General features: G+C 43.6%; 1 protein-coding gene across 1 annotated transcript; it reads right to left on the reverse strand.

The window, feature by feature from the left end:
* Positions 1-7,892: 7,892 nt before the first annotated feature.
* Positions 7,893-21,297, reverse strand: ZNF514 (zinc finger protein 514). The gene is made up of 5 exons (XM_077773490.1): positions 20,711-21,297; positions 19,163-19,251; positions 14,960-15,086; positions 14,527-14,610; positions 7,893-11,948 (listed from the first exon to the last, which is right to left on the reverse strand). Exons 1-5 carry the CDS (start codon positions 20,727-20,729, stop codon positions 10,963-10,965), a joined length of 1,305 nt encoding a protein of 434 aa, XP_077629616.1. The 5' UTR covers positions 20,730-21,297; the 3' UTR covers positions 7,893-10,962.
* Between the last annotated feature and the right edge of the window lie 2,676 nt (positions 21,298-23,973).

A 23,973-nucleotide genomic window follows, 5' to 3' on the forward strand; every position in this document is an offset into this window, starting at 1 on the left:
TGTTCATACCCACCTTCAGTAAAACTTTGAAGTTTATTGGATTTATTTAAGCACGTCAGTTGCCTTGGATTTCACAGGCATTTATGTATTCTTCTGAGTCTAACGTTTGGTAAACGGTAGACCTATGCTACGGTTTTTCACCAGCCCCACTTGTGGCTCCATACCATCTGGGTCTGCCCGCATTATCCAAGTATGTAGACGGAGAAAAGACGCGGACTTCTTGTAAGAACCTAGTATTCCTGCTCAGGCCGACCTCTGATTTTCAAATTTAGTATAAAATTACTTCAAACACAAAAAAACAAAAATTGTGACCAGTTAGGTTCCAAACATTAAGACTGACACAGTTGCTTCATCTATTCTTTATCCCTCATTGTTAACAATCAAGTCCTGTGCATTTTTTTAAAATATCTTCGTTCCTGGGCTATGTGAATTTCTTGATCTGAATATATGGGGGATATATCTTCTATTGGTGTTAGGAGTGGTGTGAGAGAGACTCAGTATTTGTACGCTTTGTGCAACTTGCTTGGCTGCATGGTCCGTTATTTCCTTTAGATTATATAGACCCTTCCTTTTGATGACCCCGAGGTGAATTAGGACCCCGAGGTCAATTACAGCCACCCCTTTAGGTTCATGCACAGCCTCTAAGACAGCTATTATTTCAGGTCCATATTTAATAGGAGAGTTATGACTTGATAACAGCCAGATTGCCTATTGCGTTTGAAATAGGGGCAATCTCTCTCCAGATTGCCCCATGCGTTTGAAAGTGAGCACTATTAACTGCTTTCTGGGCAGATGGATTTGGTGGGAGTGCTTTGGCCTCAACAGTCTGAGTCAGACTGACTATAGTGTACCCAGCTTTTTATATTCCCCTTTTCATGAAACTACTGCCACTAGTAAACCTTCATCTGCATTATCAGTAGGAGAATCTTTCAAGTCTGGTCAGCTGGAATAAACAAGATCAATAACCTCTGAACAGCTGTGCTCTATAGAACTATGGCCAGGTCCAGGCATAAGGGTAGCTGGGGTTACGGGGTCTGATGGGTCTTAAGGACCACTTCTGGTGTGTCTAAAAGCATAGCCTGGTATTTAGTAAATCACCCCCAACCCCCACCCCCATCATCCATTGGTGGCCTTTAGTTTCTAAAACGCTTTAGACCTAATGTGAAGTCATTACTATCAGGGACTGTCCAGTAGTAAGTTTTGAGGCTCCTTCCACCAGGAGGGCTGCTGTATGCTTGGCTAAAGCCTCTGTTTGCAATTTTACATCAATAAAGGTACTTCCTAGGACAAATATGGCTAAGGGATGAAACCATCAAGAAGCCCCCTTTGAGGCCTAGCCTTAACAATATCTTAATTACAAGGAATCATTTACAAGGGGGCAAGACTTGTCTAGAAATAGACATCAGAAAAGATTTAGAATAAACAAGTAGGGCCCCAAGTGCATCATCCAATTTAATACCATACGGAAATTGGGGTTACCCATTATCTCTACAAGTCCATACTTAATGCCAAGGAATGGGGTACACTCTGACTTTTAAGGAACAATTTTGTCATCCCAGCCACACGGAATTAGTAAAGGTGATAGTTGAGTTATACAGTTGTTGAGGAATCCAGCCCATTTTCCAGCTGTTTAAATAATCATATGCCCATGGGGTCCTGTTATTATCCCCACAGAATAACAAGCAAGAAGATTGTTGACATATGAGCTATGATGTCAGTTTCTCTGAAGTTTATCTTAAGCTGTCTAGCTTAGGCAAACAACAAACATTCAAAAACCAACTAGAACTTAACATCCACAAAGATGTGTTATTGAGGGGCACCTGGGTGGTTATTCGGTTAAGCGTCCGACTTTTGCTTAGGTCATGATCTCGCGGTTCGTGGGTTCGAGCCCCGTGTCGGGCTCTGTGCTGACTGCCAGCTCGGAGCCTGGAGCCTGTTTCAGTCTGTGACTCCCTCTCTCTCTGACTCTCCCCTGCTCACTCTCTCTCTCTCTCTCTCTCTCTCTCTCTCTCTCTCTCCTAGAAATAAATTAAAAAAAAAACAAAACATAAAAAGATGTGTTATTGAAACATAATTTTTCTCTCTAAAATCACCCTTATTTCCAGAGATAGCCAAATCAAGACTAATTCATTTGAAAAACAAGACCAATTTTATTTTTTTAAAGTTTTTTAATGTCTATTTATATTTGAGAGAGAGAGCGAGCACGCGCACAAGTAGGGGAGGGGAGAGAGAGAGAGGAAGAATTTGAAGCAGGTTCCAGGCTCTGAGCTGTCAGCACAGAGCCCAACGTGGGGCTCAAACTCATGAGCCATAAGATCATGACCGGAGCTGAAGTCTGATGCTTAACCATCTGAGCCACTCAGGTGCCCCCCCAATTTTAACAAATTTAGCTGGATTATTTACATAAATTCAGTAAGAATAACAATTGACTCTCCAGATCTTTTAAAATCTGCTTTGCCAGTACTTTTCATAATGAATCTAGTTTTAGTAGCTTCTCTAGGCCAGAAGCCAAGCTAAGTACTTGCCATCAGATATGCCTGCAATACCTATAGATTTGGGCAAATTCCTCTTCATGAAGACCTCAGAATATCCTGAGGTTCCTACACCTACCAGGAAGTGACTTTCTTTACTCACCTGGTGAGGCTGCTGGGAACTCTGTTAGCAAGATATCAGGCCAACATTTCCAAGGGACTCTATGGCTCCATGTTTCATAAAGTCAGCCTTAGTTCCTTAAAGCTGTCTGGACATCTCTGAGTCTGTGTGAGGAGGTTTTAGAGTGATGGGGGTCGGAGCCAACAGACCTCTTCTTATTCCTGTCCTTATACAAAGTTGTCTGTCTTGGGCATGGGACAGCTACTTAAGTCACTAGCATGGCTGCCAATCTTAAGTCTCCTGTGCGAGGTTTCCTCCTCATTGGTCTAATGTGATCCCTCTCACCTCTCTGGTCTAGCCGCTTCTGGATGTGAGACCTCTGCTTGGACCCCACCGAAACCAGTACCCAATTGAATTAAAACCCATCTGGGGACTGTTTCCTAGGGAAGTTGGCTATTTAAGACTTAATGTGTTGGAATGTCACTTAGACCATGATGGATTTCTAGCTTTACTGTTTACCGTCAGTGCCCTCTACTAAATACTTAAATTCCCAAATTGGGTAAATTCCCCGTGTAAATCTTTTCTAGTGTTTTCCATGGCTTTAAAAATGGCAGGTTCTTCACAGCATGGCACAACATAGCCTTCATAGCATGGCAGGGTATTTCAGTCCATTCACCAGCACCCACTTGTAGCCTAGGATACAGTAGGGAAGCGGGGGAAGCTAGCATCCCTCCTACAGGGCCTTTATGGCAAGACAGTGATCAACAGGGATTTCGTTCGAGGGACAGCTCTAGTCGCTTTGACACCTGCCCTACCAGGCATTTTTGAAGTAGAATTTTAATCTTATTCTAGTGTATTTTTAAAATCTATTTATTTCAGGGTCACCTGGGTGGCTTAGTCGATTAATTGAGCATCTGACTCTTAATTTTGCCTGAGGTCATAATCCCAGGGTCGGGAGATCAAGCCTAGTGTTGGCCTCCACAACATGGAGCCTTCTTAAGATTCTCTCTCTTTTCCCCCCTTTGTTCCCTCTCCCACTTGCATGCTCGCTTGCGCTCTCTCTCTCTCTCTCTAAAAATTAAAATAAAATCCATTCATTTAACCTCAGTCCGTCCTGACCACACATAAAATTCCTTTCCAAAGATTTCCCTTCACAAACCTTCTACAACTTTACTTTGCATTCAGATTTTGTCCCAAGCCATTTCTTTCCAGACAACCAGTCTCATTTTGGACAAAATTACCTTAACTTCAACAAAAATGTACTTTTTCTTATATCTTTCTTACACATCTCCTACTTTCCTACGTACAGAGTTGCTTCCCTTATTTTCATCAGTCTTAATTACATTTAGCAGAATTTTGAACTCTTAGAAACTTTAGTCTCCAGTGAAAACTCAGTAGTAACAAATTGTGAACTGTTATACTAGAATTCTTTAGATGGCAAATTTATGAATCAATTAAGCACAAAGCATGTTTACTAACAGACTCAAATATCCTTAATTTTTCTGCATGCAGTAAGAAGCCGAAAGCACAAACCTGTGTTCAGTCATCAATGCTTTAGCACTTCTTCCTATTTGGAAAAGATCTAGATGTCCAATGAAAGAGAGGACATCAAGTTTCTGGGTCTTATTACCGTTCTGACCATAGTACTAATTTCCAGTCAAAAGACAGGCTTTCTCCTCCCCATAGAGTAACCATAGGCTAGAGGTTTGCAGCCTGAGAAATTGACCCGAAAGTGTTCCAATAAGACCATACTCCGTGAGAAGCCCCTAAAATTAAAGAGAAGAGAAAGTACTCACCAAGTTTGCACCATGGCTCGAAGTCCAGGTGAGAAGACTCAGGCCCCACAGTGGGAACCAAAATGATGTGGGAATGTTGAGGTTCTGAGTGAAAGGTCAAGAAAGAATTGAGACATCTTTGGTGCAGAAAGGTAGTTATACTAAAGCACAGGGACAGGACCCAGGGGCAGAAAGAGCTGCATTAGGGTCATGAGGAGTGGCTGATTATATACTTTCAAGTTGGGGGAGCATTAGGCATAGCATAACTCTCTAAGGAATTTCTAAGGAAAGATGTCCAATGAACTTAATCCAATTTATCATCCAAGCATAACTTTAAAGTTAGCAATTATCCATGAAAACTTAGACATAGAATTAACCATCAATTTTTTGAGAGAAAAAGAGCATGTGCACAAGAGCAGGGGTAGAAAATCCCAAGCAGGTTTCATGCTCAGCACAGAGCCCAAAGCAAGGCTCAATCCCATAACTATGGGATCATGACCTGAGCCAAAATCAAGACTCAGACACTTACTGACCACCCAGGTGCCCCAGCCATCATTTTAAGTCATCTTTTTGCTAACAAATTGCAACAGAGAAAACAGGAGCTTATTCAGCCTTCAGTAATCCTTGGTAGAATAAAAGTTTCAATTAGTTTAAATATTGAATTATGTTCCACTTGGGTTCACTTAAAATTTGTTACCGATTGTCAGCACTTTTGGGGTTTTTTGGTTTGTTTGTTTTGCCTGGGGTACTAGGGGGGGATATCTAAAGGGGGCAGTGTTAAGTCTGAGGGGGTGCTCTTCGCTCCCTGACAGCAAAGAGAGGAGGAGGAGCCAATGGTGCCAGAGGCACGGAAGATGGTATAGGAACCAGTTATGTGGGCCACACACCTAAGGCGGTGCAGAAACAGGAGTGGTGGGAGACAGAAGAAGCAAAGTACTACCAGAAGTTAGAGAAAGAGGGTTCCTGGGTCTAAACTTCATCAGCTCAGACAGATGAGCAGATACAATATTGATTTTTTTCCACCAAAGTGGAAATATGCAGTCCATGTTGGGCTGGAGAAGACAGGGTACTTTCCCAAAACAAAAGTAGTTTCAGCAGCTGCCTAGGAATATTCCTTAAAGATCCCATCCCAACATACCTCAGTTGGCTCTAATTATCACCATTAACCCAGGAAATGAATGAGAAGAAGCCCCCACATCTATTAAGAGGAGGGAACAGTAAGAGAGTTACCAGCCCCTTAGTTAGGAATGGCCTGTGTTTCCTCCAGCAACCTGGGTTTAGGAGAAGGCCTATTTAGAAGATTAGCCAATATATCAGGAGGGAGTTTATTGGCCTGGCTAAGTGGCCAGACACATTCTGCAAGAGGTCTTTAGGCCCGGGTCCTGATTTAGAGCCATGAAGGTCTGGACATAGGTTACCTCCATCCATTTGCCTTATTTCCTGCAGTAGAGATCTAACTGATAGGTCATACTGAGGCCATGCAGCATTACAGGAGATGAGTCCTTGCTTTTTCTTCTTCCAGAGAGAGAGATTGAGAGAGGGAAAGAGAGAGAATCTCAAGCAGGATCCACACTGTCAGTGCAGAGCCTGATGTGGGCTTGAACTCCCAAATTGTGAAATCATCATTTGAGCTGAAACCAAGAGTGGGATGCTTAACCAGCTGAACCACCCAGGCACTGTAGGAGGAGTCCTTTCTTAAATTTTGCAGTTTGAATTGTTTCCAGTGGGTTAAAAGGCATTCCGAGGGAGAGTCCTTGGGAACTGAAGAAGAGAAAAGGTTCATTACTAAAAATCCTCACAATCGCAGTGCAGCTCTTTCTGCCCAGAGGTCCTGTCCCCTTGCTTTGTAAAACCATCTTTTTGCACTGAAAACATCTCAAGAATTCTTTCTTGACCATTTGCTCCCAGACCCCAAATAACATCACAGACACTGGAAAACAGTATTGAAGTTCCTTTAAAAAACTAAAAACAGGGACACCTGGGTGGCTCAGTCAGTTAAATGTCCAACTGATTTTGGCTCAGGTCATGATCTCATATTTTCCTAGAGGGAGAGATGGGGGAAATAGGTGATGGGGATTAAAGAGTACACTTACCACGAAAGGGAAAAAAAATTGAAGAAGCATTTTCACATTGACTTGAATGTGTGTGCTTGTGTCATGTGCTTGTGTGATAAAGAACTTGATTGGTCTTTGTCCTTGGTTCCTGGGAGGTAACCCCTCAATCCTTGGAATTTCCTGATGCGTGTCTTTGTTATTCATAGTGGGTCTTGAGACCACCTCTGATAGTTTATGCTAATGAGGTGACCCGGTTACTCCTAGTTTATGCTAATTAGATGATTCAGGATGAGGGCTGACCTAGTCAGAAAGATCAACCTTGTGGTTAGAGGATTAGGACTTTGAGCCTTGTGGTAACAGCCTGACCTCAGAGGGAAGGGGCACTGGAGATTGAAATCAACTAACTGTGTGGTCACCCAACCATGACAACCTAATGAAAGCCCAGTGAAAACTTCGGACAGTGAACGTCAGGTGAGCTTCCCTGGCTGGCAGTACACTGCATAGTTACACATCCATAAGCCAGCAGGTAATGTGCTCTTGGGGAGGATGAAAGCCTCACATTCGAGATGCTCCCGGACCTCAATCAATGTGCCTCTTCCTTGGACTGATTTTGACTTGTTTCTTTTTGCTATAATAAAGTTATAATATAGCCCTTTCCAGAGTCCTGAGATTTGCTCTAGAGAATTATGAAACCTAAAGAAGTAGTGGAAACTCCCAAATTTGTAGCCAGCTGGTCAGAAGAGTAGCCTAGAGGGGTGCCTAGGTGGCTCAGTCAGTAGTCAGTTAAGTGTCCAACTTCAGCTCAGGTCATGATCTCACAGTCTGAATTTGAGCCCTCCATTGGGCTTTCTGCTGACAGCTCAGAGCCTGGAGCCTGCTTCAGATTGTGTCTCCCCTTCTCTCTGCCCCTCCCCCACTCGTATTCTCTCTTGCTCTCAAAAATAAATACAACATAAAAAATTTAGGGGCACCTGGGTGGCTCACTCGGTTAAGCGTCCGACTTCAGCTCAAGTCATGATCTCACGGTTCATGGGTTCGAGCCCTGCATCAGGCTCTATGCTGACAGCTAGCTCAGAGCCTGGAGCCTGCTTTAGATTCTGTGTCTCCCTCTCTCTCTGACCCTCCACTGCTCACACTGACTGTCTCTCTCTTTCTCTCTCTCAGAAATAAATAAAACATTAAAAAAAAAAGGGGGACAGTAGCCTAGGGACCCCCAAACTTATGGCTGAAGTGAGAACAGTCTTGTGGAGTACCGTATGTTTAATCTGTGAAGTCTGGCCTAAATCTGGGTAGTTGGTGTTGGTGTGTTAAGTCATTGTAGTGCTACAAAATAAAATAGCAATGAGTTTTTATGTACATACATACCAACCCACCTCCAAAAGATGGAACAATGCCATTCTATACTTGAATTTGAAAAATAATTACAGGAAGCAACATTGTATTTTTCTAAGAAAATATTTAATTGGTAGTTTTCTAGAAGGAGTTTTTCATCTAGTACAAAAGTGAAGTCAGGGGCATCCGGCTGACTCAGTCAGGAGAGCATGCAACTCTTAATCTCAGGATCATGAGTTCAAGCCCCACATTGGGTGTAGAGATCATTTAAGATAAACAAAAATTTTAATGTCATATATCTGAACAGTAAAATATTTTTTTAAAGTCCAAAGCAGCGAGAGAACGTGGGTAATACAAGTTTTTCAAATTAACACATGGTTAGTAAGCACCTACCGTCTGCTCATCCCTGAGAGGAAGTATGAGAAATTACCTGAAGCAACTGATAGATAATCTGGTTCAGGAGACAAGAAAGTGGCAAACTGATAAACAACAAGTGATTTAAATAGCTGAAAACAGTAATAAGAACTATCCTAAGACAAGACACCTTTCATTTTTTAAAACCTTAACCAAACACAGATGCTTTTACAATTGCAAATCAGTAAGCTAGGACTTCACATCCATGTTCAAGAGAATTCTCCCCTGAGGAGGGTGGTGTTTGAACAGGGTTATGACTGATTATTAGGCTTTGGATAAATGAAGAGGGCATTCCAGCCTGGGGGAACAGGCAGGGGAGTGTGGAGGCAGGTCGGAGGTGTGGCAAGCAAACTAGGTTGTCTGTACTAGCCGTTCTGTCAGGAGCAGCAGGAGGTTAAGGCAGAGTGACGAGGGCATTTACTGCCAAATTAGTCAGTCTGGCACTAAATGCCCTCTTCGCAAGGTTTTCAGATGGGGCAGTGGGTGCACGCGGATAATGGTTAACATGGCAAAGATACACAAGGACAGACGTTAAGCAAAGACCACCTGTAAAGTCACAGTGTCCAGATATATAACGTGACTTAGGTTGGTGTTAGAGAAGGGCATTAGAAGAAAACAGAGAGCAAACTAAGCTATCACTAATGTAATAAATTTGCTCTTTCTCTCCTGTGCAACTTGGCTCTCTGGGAAGAAATTTCCATGATTTCTAGGTTCCTAAACTAGCATTCTGAACTCAGCAGTCCAGACACCTCTTGTTTAATCCTGTCTGCCTGCACCCCTCTGTCTTAGCCGACCTGCTGGACCCCTAGATCCTACCTGTTTGCATGGACCCACTTTGAACTGATTCCCTGATGTCTGGGCTCAGCTTCCTCATCTGAACTTAAAATGGGTGAAGGACTGTCTTTAGTATAAGCTAATCTTTTAGTCAAGACTATTGTGGGCTATGCCAGCTCCTGCTCCTGGTTTCTCCATATAAATTTCAGAGGTAACGTGATATGAACTTGAGACCCAATACGCTTCGGGGTAACTATTACAGAAAATCAGGACACAGGGATGGCTTGAAGTAAGAGACAAGATAGGAAAAGTAGTTCAGCAACAGTTGGTATATTTGTATATTTGATATTTTTTAAAAAACAAGTTTATTGAGGTGTAATTTATATACCATAAATTTCACCCATTTTCTGTGCACAATTCAATGATTTTTAGTAAATTTACCAAATTGTTCAACCATCACCATAATCCAGTTTTAGGACACTTGCATCATTCCAGTAAGATTCCTTGTAACATGTGCATTCACTTCCAGTTACCTCTCCCAGCACCAGGAAATCACTAATCTGCTTTGCCTCTGAAGATTTCCCATTTCTGGACATTTACTATAAAAGGAACTATACAACACATGGGCTCTGGCACCTGGCTACTCTCCCTTGGAATAATGTTTTTCAAGTTTTGATTTTTTTTTTATACAATACCCATATTTTAATGATTTTAATGTTTAAAAATTTTTTATTTAATTTTGAAAATTCCAAATCTAGTAGCATAATGATCTAACAAAAATTGCTTTTTGCTCAAACTTTAAAAATGCCACTCCACTGCCTCTTGGAGAAAGGTAACATGTAGTGAGTGCATGGTGGGGGGGGGGGGTCGTTGTACAGGAAGACCTTCCGTCTCTCAATCTCAAAAACCACAGCTGTGACCCAGAAGGAAAGAGGCCCAGCCCAGGGCATGGCACTTCCAGAAGCTCAGTTTCCTTAGCTCTAAAATATGGTGGGGCTAAATCACTGGTGGCTCTCCACCTTGCTCAGCCTCCATTCTCCTCGCCCACACAGTCACACCTCCTCCCGCATCAGCAAGGGAATGGGGAGGCAAAGCACACTGCAGTTATAAAGAGCCCCTACCAGGTAGAAAATCACTAGACTAGGTGACTTCTCAGATTCCTTTCAGCGCTTGTTTATGAATCTCAAGCCTGAAAGGAACTTTCCCCACGTCCATTAACTTCCCAGGTTTCTCTATGGAGTGAAGCTTTAATGTATGTTGAGGCCTGAACTAGTGGGTTTTCCTAGTTTCACCACATTCTCTGATGTACAAAATGAGTGGAAAATCTGTCAAAGGTTTTTCCAAGTCCATTATATTCCCAGGGTTTCTAACTAGTAGGGTGAGTTCACTGATGTTTATAAAGGAAAGAGGTTTGGCTAAAGGCACTCCCACATTCACCATTTCCATAGTGTTTTTCTCAAGAATGAAATCTCTGATTCTCTTTAAGAAATGAGCTCTGATAGGCCTTTCCACATTTACTGCTTTCATGGGGCTTCCCTTTTATATGTGTTCTTGGTGCTTAGTAAAGGAAGAAGTATTACAGATGGCTTTTACCACACTTGTAGTTGCTCTCCAGTATGAGTTATCTGATAATCATTTACTTACTGGTTGATTGATTGGTTGAACAATATGTGACAGAAAGCTGTGCCATATTCATTGCATTGATAAGGTTTCTTGCCAGTAGAAACTGTCTGATATTGAATAATGAGTATCCTCTGACATAAACCTTTCCGAATCCATTACACGTACTTGGTTTCTCACTAGTATGGATTCTCTGCTGTTTGATAAGGGGCAAGGTGTGACTCAAAGCCCGCCTTCTCTCTTGACATTGATGGAGCTTCTCTTTAGCATGTCTGATGTTAAATAAGATGTCTTCCAACCAAGTCTTCGCACATACGTTAAACTTATAGGAGCTCTCTCCGATGTGTGTAATGTGAGCCATGTGTGAACTCCAGCTCAAAGCCTTCCTGTGTTCCCTGAATTCATACAGCTTTTTTTCCAGCATGACTTTTCTGATGTTTAATAAGGGATGCAGTATGAGCAAAGGCTCTCCCACATTCATTACATTTGTAGGGTTTCTCTCCAGTATGAAATCTATAATGTTGAGTGAGAGATGAACTCTGGCTGAAGGCTCTCCCACATTTATTACATTTGTAGGGTTTCTCTCCAGTATGAAATCTATAATGCACAATGAGAGATGAACTCTGGCTGAAGGTTCTCCCACATTCCCTGCATTCATAGGGCTTTTCTCCAGTATGAGTTCTCTGATGTTTAATAAGGGATGAAGTGTGACCAAAGGCTCTTCCACATTCATTACATTTGTAGGGTTTCTCTCCAGTATGAAATCTATAATGTAGAACAAGAGATGAACTCTGGCTGAAGGCTCTCCCACACTCGCTGCATTCATAGGGCTTTTCTCCAGTATGAGTCCTCTGATGTTTAATAAGGGATGAAATATGACCAAAGGCTCTCCCACATTCACTGCATTCATAGGGCTTTTCTCCAGTGTGACATCTCTGATGGCGCCTAAGTTCTGACTGGAAATGGAAAGACTTCCCACATTCATTACATTTACAAGGTTTCTTCCCTGGATGGCTTCTCTGGGAGTTATTTCTTCCTGAAGTCTGTCTGAATTCTGTGTCAGATTTATAGGATGCTTCTCCTATGGGAACATTGTGTTGGTCAAGAAGGACAGATCTTAAGTCTAAACTTCTCCCAAATTCACTCCATTCGTGATCTATCCTAAGGGTGGTAGTAGATTTGTGAGTGATTGATATTTCTTTCAGATGTCTCTCCTGGTTTTTTGGAGGTATCTCTAACTGGTTATCACAACCACAGGTTCCTTTCACTTTGCAGAAGCAGAGTTCATCTCTGATATGTTTTTCTACTGATGCTATCTGGAATAATTCCTCTTTGGAAATTTCCTGATATTGTACTGATTCCTTGGCTTTAGGCCTTTTCTCCCAGTCTGGATGGGGAAAAAAAAAGACATTCTTTTATTAACTGTTCCATGGGCCAAGAGGAAGTAAAGCCCTATAATGGATATAAGATAATGAAGCTTTAAAATAATATCTGAGGCCGACAGCCTGTCCTTTGCTGTTCTGCCCATTGTTTCCTTGCAGTGTATTCAATAAATTTCTATCTCCTTTGTTCTGCCTCAGGTGAATTCTTTCACCTCAAAATACCAACAACAACAATACCTGAGATGTGTACAGTTTCTTTCAAGAATGGTGTATGTCTGAGGTTTTGTAGTTATCAAGGATAAGTGATAAGCAGGTAAATGGAGATTAGGAAAAATCTGAAAAAATAGTGTTTGGATTCCAGTATACAAGGTAGTCCAAAGATTGTAAAGATGAGAAGAGGGTAGGAAGATGCCCTCGCAAGGTCCCCTTAGTACCTCAGTATTATATTACTGTACATAATTGTGATAGGCAGAATAATTCTCCCTTGAAGACATCCATGCCCTAATCCCAAGAACTTGTAAATATGCGCCTTACACAGCACAAGTAAAAAAAAAAAAAAAAATGCCTTACATAGCAAAAGGCACTTTGCAGATGTGATTAAGGGCCCAGACCTTTAGATGGGGAGATTATCCTGAATTATTCAGATGGGCCCAATCTAATCACCTACATCCTTGAAATGAGAGAACATCTCCTGGCTGGGTCAGAGAGATGTGGTGAGAGGGACTCAGCCCACCATTTCTGGCTTTGAAGGTGGAGAAAGGGGACCAAGAGCCAAGGAATGTAGCAGCCTCTAGAAGCTGTAAACATTCCTCAGTTTACAGCCAGCAAGAAAACAAGGACTTCAGTTTCACAACTGCAAGAAGCTGGTTATGCCAACAACTCAAATAACGGAAACAGATTCTACCCTAGCCACTCCAGAAAGGAACACCTCTGCTGACATCTTGTGTAAAACCCATGCCAGACTTCTGACCTGTGAACTAGTAATTAATAAACTTGTGTTGTTTAAAGTCTCTAAGTTTGTGGTAATTTGTTTCCGCAACAATAGGAAACTAGTAAAATAATAATAAAGTGTCTGAAGAGGTAAATGACTAGTGATGCCAGTGCTCCCAGAGGCGAGATTCTGACTCAGTGGGTCTTGTGTGACCTCTGGAAATCTGGATGTTTAAACAAACTCCCTGAGAGATTCTGAAACACAGCCATATTTGTAGAGCACTGTAAACCGACAGATATTTATTCTGAGACTAGATCCAGATGTCAGACCCTTGCTCTCATTTGGAAAAGAACAAGAAAGGGGCTCCTTGGGTGGCTCAGTAGGGTAAGTAAACAACTCTTGATTTTGGCTCAGGTTGTGATCTCATGGTTCATGAGATCAAGCCCCACATCGGGCTCTGTGCTATGATAGCAGGGAACCTTCTTGGGATTCTCTCTCCCCTCTCTCTCTCTCTGTCTCTGCCCCTCCCCAACTTGCACACATGCATGCATCCATACTCGCTCGCTTGCTCTCTCTCTCAAAATAAACAAACTTTTAAAAAAAGATGAAGAAAAGACTAATATAGCAGAGATCAGCAACTTCCCCCTCTGTCCTCTATTCTAGGCTCCTCTGAGCCCCAGCCTGTGCTCTTGGGATTTGAGCACTTCTTTCCTGAGCTTTAACTCTGACCGAGGGCTATGATTCTGCCTCAGAGATGGACACTGGCAGACTGTCACCTTCCTCCAGAGTGCTTGGGCTATACAGGCAAGGAGAAGAGCTCTGAGTCCAGAATTCTGCTCCAAGAGGTGAGGCCTGTCAGGTACTCTTAAATCACCTAGGAATACATGGTCTCAAAGACGTGACATCAACAGATGGCAAGGAGTAGTCTTTGTTTCTGGAACCACCTCTGTTGAAGCTTAGTTTAATCAAGCTTGAAGTGTCTTCACCTTGATCTTCTTGACATCATCCATCTGCCCTTGCCTGTAACCCCTTAATTTCTAGGCCACTCAAATGTTCTGTCTGATCTCTTAGTAACTCTCTTAACCCTGCTGATATAAGATAGTCTGGCCATTACAACTGCTGACCCTTAGAGTCCATCCAACATTTATCATGTGACGTCTAGTGATGCCAAGTAGCACTAAGAATTCAGAAGGGGCAGGCAGAGATGGGTACCAAAGGAAGCTTAAAAGCTAGAGAAGAAAATGAACATCTCTTTTTCTGACACCAAAGATCATTACAAAAGCCCAGTAGTATTGAAAATACTGATGGGGCGCCTGGGTGGCTCAGTCAGTTAACTGTCCAACTTCAGCTCAGGTCATGATCTCATAGCTCATGAATTCAAGCCCCACGTCGGGCTCTGTGCTGACAGCTCAGAGCCTGGAGCCTCAGATTCTGTGTCTCCGTCTCTCTCTGCCCCTCCCCTTTTGCACTCTGTCTCTCTCTCTCTCTCAAATAAACATTAAAAATTTTTTTCAAAATGCTATAGTGGGTGCAGGGCTTCTGACAAGTAGCCTCCCCCTCTCAGAGGATAGCCCCCTAACCAAGGTTTCAGGGCAATTTCCTACCTAGGGCTGGTCCTTATGTGTGATGCTGCTTAGGTCTCACTAACTCACCTGTTGAGATTACTCCCTCTACCACACAGGGCTCTTCCCCTTCCTCCAACTGGCAGATCACATATGGTTTAGATACTGGAAGCCCTGATGGTAGAGAAAGAAAAGGATCATGATTGCGTATGTTGGAGGCCGAGGCTTTAGCCCTAGGTCTTTCTGGAGGAGAAATACTGTAGGTGTGGAGAGCCTACAAAGAATAGGCATTGTAAAATATCAGGAGCAGAATCGTGAAATTTCTTATTACAGTTTCATAGGGAGTAAGACTTTTCCTAGGAATGAAGAATGAAGACCCCAAAGAAAATGTAAATGTCTGATTCCAGAACCCCAGGGCAAAACTCAGCCAACAGGCCTAGAAACCCGAAGCTTTTAAACAACAATGAAATAAGGATGGCAGGCCTGACAAGCAGGCTTTAGGCTTTGGAGGAGCTGAGCTCACCCAGAGAGGCCAAGTTCTTGAAGTTCTCCAGCATCACTTCCCTGTACAGGTCCTTCTGAGCAGGATCCAGCTGCCCCCATTCCCACTGGGTGAATTCCACAGCCACATCCTTGAATGTCATCAGATTCTGAAACACAGAAGACACTCCTGTAACCTTAGGGAGCATACTCTCAGCCCCAGGGAGAAGAATGGATGGGTGTCTGAGTAGAGCCTTAGGATGCAGAAGGGATTCCAAGAGTTCCTAGCTATCCCAATGCCCAGTGTGGGGTTTTGTCATCTCAAAAATATGTCAAGCTGCTTCAGGAAATGTATCTTCCTTACTACCTGGAAGTACTAAGTGCCTACTTTGTCAATACTTTTGTCACACTGCTTAGATATAATCAGGGTCCCAAGAGAATCAGCTCTACAGAGACATTCTGCTTAGGAAGGGAGACAAATGTAATCCATTTCCTTCATTTTCTATAGATTTTACTCTCAATTTAGTTGCCACTTAATTAGAATCAACTAGAAGTAACAGGCTATATGCTTTGCATTCTCAAATGCACTAGTATCAACAGTCTTCTAACTATTTTTGAAACTTGTGACTCAAGATTTTAATGACAATTTTTACTAAGTCCAAATCAAATAATTTGGGATTTATAATAACTTATGCCCACCCCAGGCCAGCACACAGTTCAGCGATAGTGTACCAAGTAGCCTTATAATGAATCATTAAGTCTTTAATGAGTTTGATTACCACTCTCCCCCAAAGCCTAATCACTTTTCAATTCCTATTCATTCAATTCCTGAATGAGCAAAATTGACAGTGAGACCCTGGATCCCAGGTCCCCACAAGGGACAGTCTGTGGGTCCCAACCAGAAGCATCCTGTCACCCTCTATAACAGCAATTAGATCACCTCCCATATGACTTACAATTATTATTATTACTTATTATTATGTACAATAATCCATTTACCATGAACTAAAATGCAGATAAATGCAGTATAAACTCCTGTTACTTTTCCCAAAATATGTTTAGAAGTCAAATCCCATTTAGATATTGATTCCATAGAATAAGTCAAAGTAAAAATTTTACATTAACATAGAAGTCAGTCCAAAATAATCAGATATGGAAAACTCACCTCTAATAATCCCTTGTGATAGATTATATTAGTTGTTCAAAATATTCACTAGCTCTCCCTACAGGATTGAATTTCCTGTCCCATTGACCTAGGTGGAGTCCAATAATCTGCTTTCACAAATAGAATGTGAAACATGTAATGCAGGCAAAAAACAAACCTTTGATGGTAGAAGTCTTTGAGGTTCTGCTGTTCTTATTATAGCCTAACTAGCCTAAACTGACTCATAAAAAAAAACTAGTACTTAAGATAGGGTTCTGCCATCACAAAAAGCCTAAAATATGTGACTGTGGCTCAGGGCCAGGAAGTAAAGAAACATTGATGCTTTGGCAACCCATGTAAGTTGGTGGTGAACTGTCTGCAGTAACTAGAAAGATGAACAATGTAAAAATGAATTTGTGGTGTTATGAGAAGAGCCTGGAATGACAAAATATCTTTGAAAAGATATTTTCAAATGAGAAAAAGAAATGAGCTCAAGAATTGGCCAGTTTGTAAAATAAAAATGAAAGGCCAAAGAAAGTATCCAGACATTCTAGACTTACAGAGCTGGAGATTTAACTAATTCTTGTTCCTGGCTGGTCAAAGACAATATAGATAAGGCTTTTGCATGACAAAGGAATGATTAACACTCAGCCTAATAGAAGGACCAAAACTCAAGTGTGGTGGTCAAACCTTTTATTTAAATCTCCGCATAATTTCAGATGGCTCCCAGTAAATCCTTTCAGGGCAGCTGAAGTGCTTAGTGACTCAAAGAATGGCTTTCTCAAGAAAACCCCAAAAGTTCCACAAAAAAAGAACTGTGGGTAAAATTCCTGACACATGGAAGTGACAGAAAACAAATACAAAAAAAGCTGATTACATTTTCAAGAGTTATACTGAATGTTCATGACTTGAAAAAATCCTTGGGCCATCAACTTACTCAGGTAGGATGAAAAAGTCGCTTAGCCCTCAAGCGAGTTTATTCTCCAATATCATTTCATATATGACCAAGGAGGATACTGCAAAAGGAACCTGGGGGCAGAGTCAAGTGCTAAGGAGAACACTGGCCTGACGAGCTCCACCCAGGTAAGCAGAACCAGGGCGAAACCAAAAGACTTCCCAGCCCCAAGGCCAGTGTTTCTCACTGAGTCTGTCCAGTGGAATTTCAGAGCTGCTGCAGACCTGAGACTGCTGGGCTCCTCCCAGGATTCCCCTTTCTGATTCTTAATTGTGGTTATCCTCTCTGCATTATTCCATTGTATGTTGGATATATGGATTCAGGCAATGTGTCCTTTTACATAGGTTCAAAGGTCTCCAGATCTGGAGGAGGAACATCCAGACCTGATGTTGAGGCCATCACACCATCCAGGACTTTGATCTTGATGCTCCTACTAGATAACTAAATAGAGGTTTTGGGTTATCTCTCTTAGGGCAAGATTGTGTGTGGAGGAAGGAAGTGAATATTTGTGAGTAAGAAAACAGACAGTGGCAGATTAATTATTTGTTCAAAATATTCACTGCCCTTCCCCTGGCGCCCCTCACTATGGAAGGCTTATTAATACTTCCAACCTCACTGACATTAGGCTTGGTGACATGACTTGCTTCAGCCAATGAGTTGTAGGCAGAAACCAGAAGAACCAATTCCCTGGTTCTGACACTGCACTTTTCCCTGCCCTAGGATAACAACATAGCCTAGAGCAGAGTTGATCTTTCCACATGAATCTCAGAGCAAAGAGGGTGTAGAGCAGTCAGACCTGGCCTACTAGTCATATATAACATAAAGAATTGCACCTTTGTTACTATGAGCCATTGAGATCTACAGGCCATTGTTGCTACAACATACCTAGATTAAGCTCTGATATACCTCTAAATGGTGTACATTAAGGCCAAAGAGGTTTAAACTCTATTTATTATTCTACTAGTTATCTGTGAGAATCCTCTACTGGTGGGGGTTTCCCCCACCAGCTAGAAAATTAAATACAAATGTCCATCATTAAGCTACAATACACAAACTACCATCTTAGATGCTAGGAAACGATGCAGCCTGGCATCCACAGCCTTCCACTTGATTCTCTCTCCACATCCGGCTATTACAGCCAAACCTGAACCCAATTCTAGAGTCAGTCACCATTACTCTGTTTACCCCTGTCACAACTGAAGCTGACTAGAAATTACCATTTGCCAGAAGACTCCAGCAATGATAGGAGGTAGCTGCATTATTGAGTGGTGAAGATCTTAGAGCCAGGCAACCTGGATCTGAAACGACGATGCCTTCCTTACACACTAGATAACCATGAACAAGTTACTTTATCTCTCTTGCTTTTCTCAGTTACCTCTCTGTGCCTCCGTTGCCATTCTTCAAAATAAGAATGTTTGAAAGATGAAATGAGTGAGTGTAAGTAAATTGTATAGAACAGTTCCTGATACATATTTGGTTCTCAGCACATAACGGCTATTACTATTTTCACCAGTATCATTGACAGGATTACCATCCTCATTTCACAGCTGGCAAACCCAATGCATAGAGAAGTTAGGTGAGTGTTCCAGCCAGGAGGTAAGTTAAGTCTGTCTTCTCACTATTCCAGGAAGATAACATCTGAACATAGCCTCGAACGGCCTCCCCACCTGTCCATACCTTCAGAACGTCCTTGTCCCCTTTTCTCCACGAGCCCTCCCCACCCTCGCCAGCACAGGCTGATTCTCCTTTTACTAAACCTTGATGGAAAGGCCTCTCTGTGCCACCTCCATCTGTCCTCAGACCATGCACAACCCTACTGTGACTGGGGCTGCAGCCTGGGCACCAGAGCCCTCCCCTTCTGTGGTAGTGACACCCCTTCAAGACCAGGGCTCTCTCACATCACTTGGTCTCACTGCAGTGCTCATGACAGAAATAAACCAAAGGATCTGTGTGAGTACATACTGAACAGTGAGGAGAGGGCCCTAGAAAGGAACAGGGAGGCCAGCATCCACCTTGATGGGTTCAGCCACCTGCAGAGCAGGAACTGGGGTCAGTTCCCTTCGGCAAACAAAGAGGCTCCAGAGAAAAGGAGGCAAATACATCACAGTTCAATCATTTGAGGAATAATGAAGAGAACCCCAACTCACCTGGGGCCTGGCTTTCAGGAATAAACTGGCTGTTCCCTTTTCTCCTGGGTATCTCTCTGGAGAAAGAGCAGGGTCCTGAGAAGGGAGAACTAGGAAGGTAAAAGGAGCCATAAGGAAGGCTAACCCTCTGCAGCTCCCAGACTCCCCAAACTGGAGATCCCTGAAGAATCACTGTGTCACCTCTGGTTCCAGGGACAGAGCTGGGTCAAAGGGGGCTGAGGGGCAGCCTCCAGCTATCCTATAGGAGACAGAATTGCACAAGCCCTCACCCGTCTCTCTTGTCCAAAGGCCACAGCAGGCTTCAGGTAACTTAAGTCTCACCAAATTCCAGCCACTGCATTAGAGAGTTCCTTCCTGGGCATCTAATATATAGGTCCTCTACTAGGCCTTTTAAAAATATAAACATGGAGAAGACTTTCAAGGAACTTTATAGCCTATGGAATAAGGTTAAGAATACAAAACAAGGTCCAGGGCAAGGCCTAGAGGGATATACACTTTAAGGGAAAGAAGTTACACCTTTCCCCTCATCCTTGGGAACCCAGCGCAAAGGTCAGTTCTTCCTGAGAAGTTCCCAAGCATAGGTTTCTGCAAGCATACTTTTCAAATCCCACTATAACAGGGTTTTATGTCATACTATTTTTAAAGCCTGAAAACAACAAAAAACTAGCCACAACCATGCCAGCGAAGTGATCATAGCTAACAACAACAAAAGCATGGAAGTGGCAGGCAGCATAGTATAGCATAGTTCAGCATATTTCAAACTTTAATATGTGTAGGGACTCCGAAGGATCTTGTTAAACTGACTCTGATTCCGTGGATGTGGGGTAGAGCCTGACAGTCTGCATTTCTAAAGAGTTTCAGATGATTCCTGTGCTACAGACTACAGAACACAAGGCATAAAGGAATACAGAGGGGGTAGTAGTCCCAGAGATTTGGCCCAGTTCTGCCATTGGCCAATAGTGTGACCTTGAACATGTGCATTGAAGAATAAAAAGTTAAAATGCCCTCTTAGTTAAGGACAGGAGATCCTAAATAGAGAAAGAAATGGCTTAAAAACTCACGGGTCACCTGGATTGCCTTGTCCCCAACACTAGTGAAGAGGTGACCACAGGAAGTATCGCCCATGTACACTGTTAATCTTATACACAGTTGAGCTAGAAAGGCTGGAGGAATCTTCTTACTTAAGCGATAAAGGAATGGTGGCAAGGCTCTAAACGGCCCCACTGCCCTCTGATCCCTGGCCAAGGCCACTCCTTCACAGGTTGTTTATGGTTTACCCTCTCCCTCCCACACAGAAGAGCCCTCCCCGCTCTCCTCTGGCTTTTGGGAAGTCTTCCGCGGCCATTCCCTCCACCTCTACCACGATGTCTGGATACTGAGGCTTCACACTCCTGGGCCTGGAGAATTAGGAAATGCCACAGGGAAGGCGGCTACAGGTTCTGCCCCTTGCGTGGCTTGCTCGGCCTCTTCCTAGGGCCGTCCTCCTCCTTGGCCCACTGCTAACTCCCCAGAAGGGCTTCTGGCCCTCTCCACCGTCAAGAGCCAAACCTGATGCTGTGCAGTCCATAGCTGGGGCTACGCGACGACGTCCTTTCACTAGGTCCAAATGTCTGTCCTGCAGCTGCAGCCCTGCGGTCCTCCCTTACGGCTCAGGGAAGAGGGAGCGAGCTAGGTGACATCCGGCATTCCCACTCCGCGCAGTGACGCCCAGGCGACCCGCAAGGCCCAGAGCAGGGCAGTCAAACCCAGACTCCTGTCCGGGAGTGTAGCACTGCCGCCCGGGGTTCAGGCGTGCTCTCAGACCCCTCACGAGCCGGGCCTTGGGCCACTGGCTTCGCTCCGCCGCCTTGCTCCTCGGGACCAGACTCTGGAACCCAGTTCCACCGCAGACCCACGCCCGCCGGGACGACCACACCACCAGGAGATACCGCGCCTCCGCGGCCCTGAGCGAGCAGGGATTCGAAGAGCCTCACGGGGACACGGGACTGGCCCTGCAACTCGGTCTCCTAGCTCCAGGCCCCCACAGCCCCTCGCAGAGGGGCAGGCGGAGGAACACCCCCAAATCTGTCACGGGCTCGGGGGACAGTGCTCGGCACAGGTCAGCACCCCTGAAGTCTCCGAACCCACAAAGAGCAAACCCCACCCCTTCCCCGGCCCCTCCTCCAAGATCAGTCCCGAGCCTGCGCAGACGGGCCGCCGCGCCGGGATCAATCAATCCTGCGTCGGGGGCGGGTCCGCGGGGCGGGAAGGGCGGCGCCTGCGCCCTGGAGGTCGGAGCGAACTTGGGCTGGGGTTACTGGAGTCTCGTGGGAGCTTCTCTGTGCGTTACTGACGTGAGTAGAGGGTATCCCCGAGTTCCCACAGTAGGCTGAGACCTGGGAGCTCAGTCCCTTAAGCCTCAGACTTCAGCTTAGGTCAAGATCTCCCTGTTTGAGAGTTGGAGCCCCACCTCCTGCTCTGGGCTCTCAGTGCGGAGCAGACCTCTCTCTTCCCCTCCCCGGCTTTCTATATGTCTTTACAACAAAATAATTTTTTTTAAAACACCAAAAGAAAAATCTTACGAGAAAATGTATTTTTAAAAAAATAATAAAAACGACGGCTCTCAAGAGGCAGACCTCAGCCATAGAGGGGACTTGTGAGAACTGAGAGTGGGTTTATAGACCCTATCTAGGGTTTCAGGGACAACCTATTAAATCAGGGTAAAACCCGCCATTTTCCCATCTTGCTTTTTCAATCTCGGTGTCACTTTTTGCTAACCCTTGGGGCACCACCCATGGCCAGGATAGCACAGTAAGTGCCCAACAAGCAAGCCCTCTTCCTCCTAGAAGAGGAGGAACCGTGGCTGGCCCAGGAGCTTCTGTTCTCTTCTGTGCTCTGGAACCAAAAAAGGTGAAGGGATGGACAAATTAGAAAAAAATATCTCATTGGTAGCTATGCACAACTAGATAGATGCAACTGCTTCAGATTAACTTGAGGGATGCTGCTTGTCCCTGATGTGCCTTTTGGCATTGGCCTGCTACAGTGTCTGAAATTTCAGTCCTCTTAAATTTGTGACAGAGCTTGATCCAGAGACCTACATTACAATGCACATTTGTTACTCAGGAGAGTTAACAGTTTAACAAGGATGTCCCCTCTTCCAGAGTGCTCTGGTGTGCCACTTGATGTCACATAATGTTAGGGTAGCTCTGTTTCCTAGAAACCTGGTAAGTTTGTGTATCACCCCTAACATTGCCTTTTACTGCCTCTTTGTAATTAAACATTTCTCCCATTCCAGCCCATTGTGACCACTGCTCTAGTTTTGCCTTTTCCAGAGTGTCACCTAAACAGGATTACAAAGTATGTAACCTTTTAAGAGTGGCTTCTATCACTCAGCATTAAGCCCTTGAGATCCATCTGTGTTGTCATGGAGACCAGTAATTCATTCCTTTGTTCTCTTGGGTCCAGCTGTCTGATAAGGAAAGCTGTCTTAAGGAGCTACACAGCACATTCATCTACATCCTATTTGCCAGGATGCTTGACCACACCTAGCTGTGAGAAATGTATTCTTTAAACCTGTGCCTGGCTAAAATTCTATTACATTGGAAGATGGAGAGAAAAAATAATGGGTAACATCAGATTTTAGGAACAGTATCGATAAACTGTAGTTTATCAGAGGGAGAGCAGATAGCAAGAGCATCCCTAAATCAAATTAGCCTGAAGGAAGTGGCTTACCCTATTTTAAGATCTGATTATAAAAAACAAAAATGTGAAAGGGGCTTTTGTAAGGCAGAACTGAAGCACAGAATTTTTTTAAAAAGATTTTATTTTTTTTAATTGTTTATTTTTGAGAGAGGGAGGGTTCGAGTGGGGGAGGGACAATGAGAGGGAGACAGAGAGCACAGAGCCCAATGTGGGGCTCTAACTCATGAACCATGATCTCATGACCTGAGCTGAAACCACGAGTTGGATGCTTAACCAACTGAGCCAGCCAGGTGCCCCAAAGCACAGAATTTTCTACAGGTCCTTCTTGTGGTCAGACATCCATCATCACACAACCTCCAACTTTCCTGGATTGGGAGCCCAAGGTAAAAACAGAAACATGTTCACAATTAGGGCTTGGGTATTTACAGCCATTGAGGGTGGACTAAAGATGCCCCGATGGTGGCCATTTTGAGAAAAGGTATTACAAAAACAAAAACATAGAAGTAAAAAGCTATTCCAATTGGGCATCAGAGCTGGGTATTAGAAGTAGCAGTGTTTTTTTCAGGTACAGTGTGAAATTGTGCCTGAATATTTCTCTTTCACCCCATCACCTAGCTTCTGTTGATATACATGCACTCCAGGAAAGAAAGTTGGTAGAAGAAAACAATATTACCACTAAGTAGTCAAACCTCTTTGCTAGGCAACCAACCATTCCTTCCCCCATAGACTGAGGGATAAAACTGAAAATACCACTAAGGACCTATGCTATTCCTCTAAGGTAACACCTCTAAAAAGGCCCCATGATATTAAGAGATGGTGCTTTCTTCTGTGAGAGGTAGATAGTTTAATTAATAGATAGATATTGGAAGATGTAGATCTGGACACAGAGTACTAGGTAGCAGCAGCTAAGAAAAGATCCTCAGAAAAATAAAGCCACAGAGTGTCCAAGAAGAGGGGTGTTGGAACTGCAAGAAGTGACCTAGGAGGAGCAAAGATTGCTGGTAGAAGCAACTTTAGGAGGCAACACAAACAAGCAGAACTGCAGGGGAGAGCAAAAGTGTTGGTTGAAATAGGGACACTACAGAGCTACTAGCCAGAGTCCCTAATTATGAGTTGAACCATGTCTTCAT

This window comes from Crocuta crocuta, unplaced genomic scaffold, assembly GCF_008692635.1.
Source record: "Crocuta crocuta isolate KB4526 unplaced genomic scaffold, BGI_CrCroc_1.0 scaffold67, whole genome shotgun sequence".
NCBI classification, from domain to species: domain Eukaryota; kingdom Metazoa; phylum Chordata; class Mammalia; order Carnivora; family Hyaenidae; genus Crocuta; species Crocuta crocuta.

What these genes read in the sequence shown, in the direction of transcription:
- ZNF514 (XM_077773490.1), bottom strand. An exon ending in TCCTGAAAGCCAGGCCCCAG is followed by an intron (nt 15,087 to 19,162) that starts GTGAGTTGGGGT and finishes TCTGTGTTTCAG; the next exon opens with AATCTGATGACATTCAAGGA. An exon ending in CAAGAACTTGGCCTCTCTGG is followed by an intron (nt 14,611 to 14,959) that starts GTGAGCTCAGCT and finishes CTCTACCATCAG; the next exon opens with GGCTTCCAGTATCTAAACCA.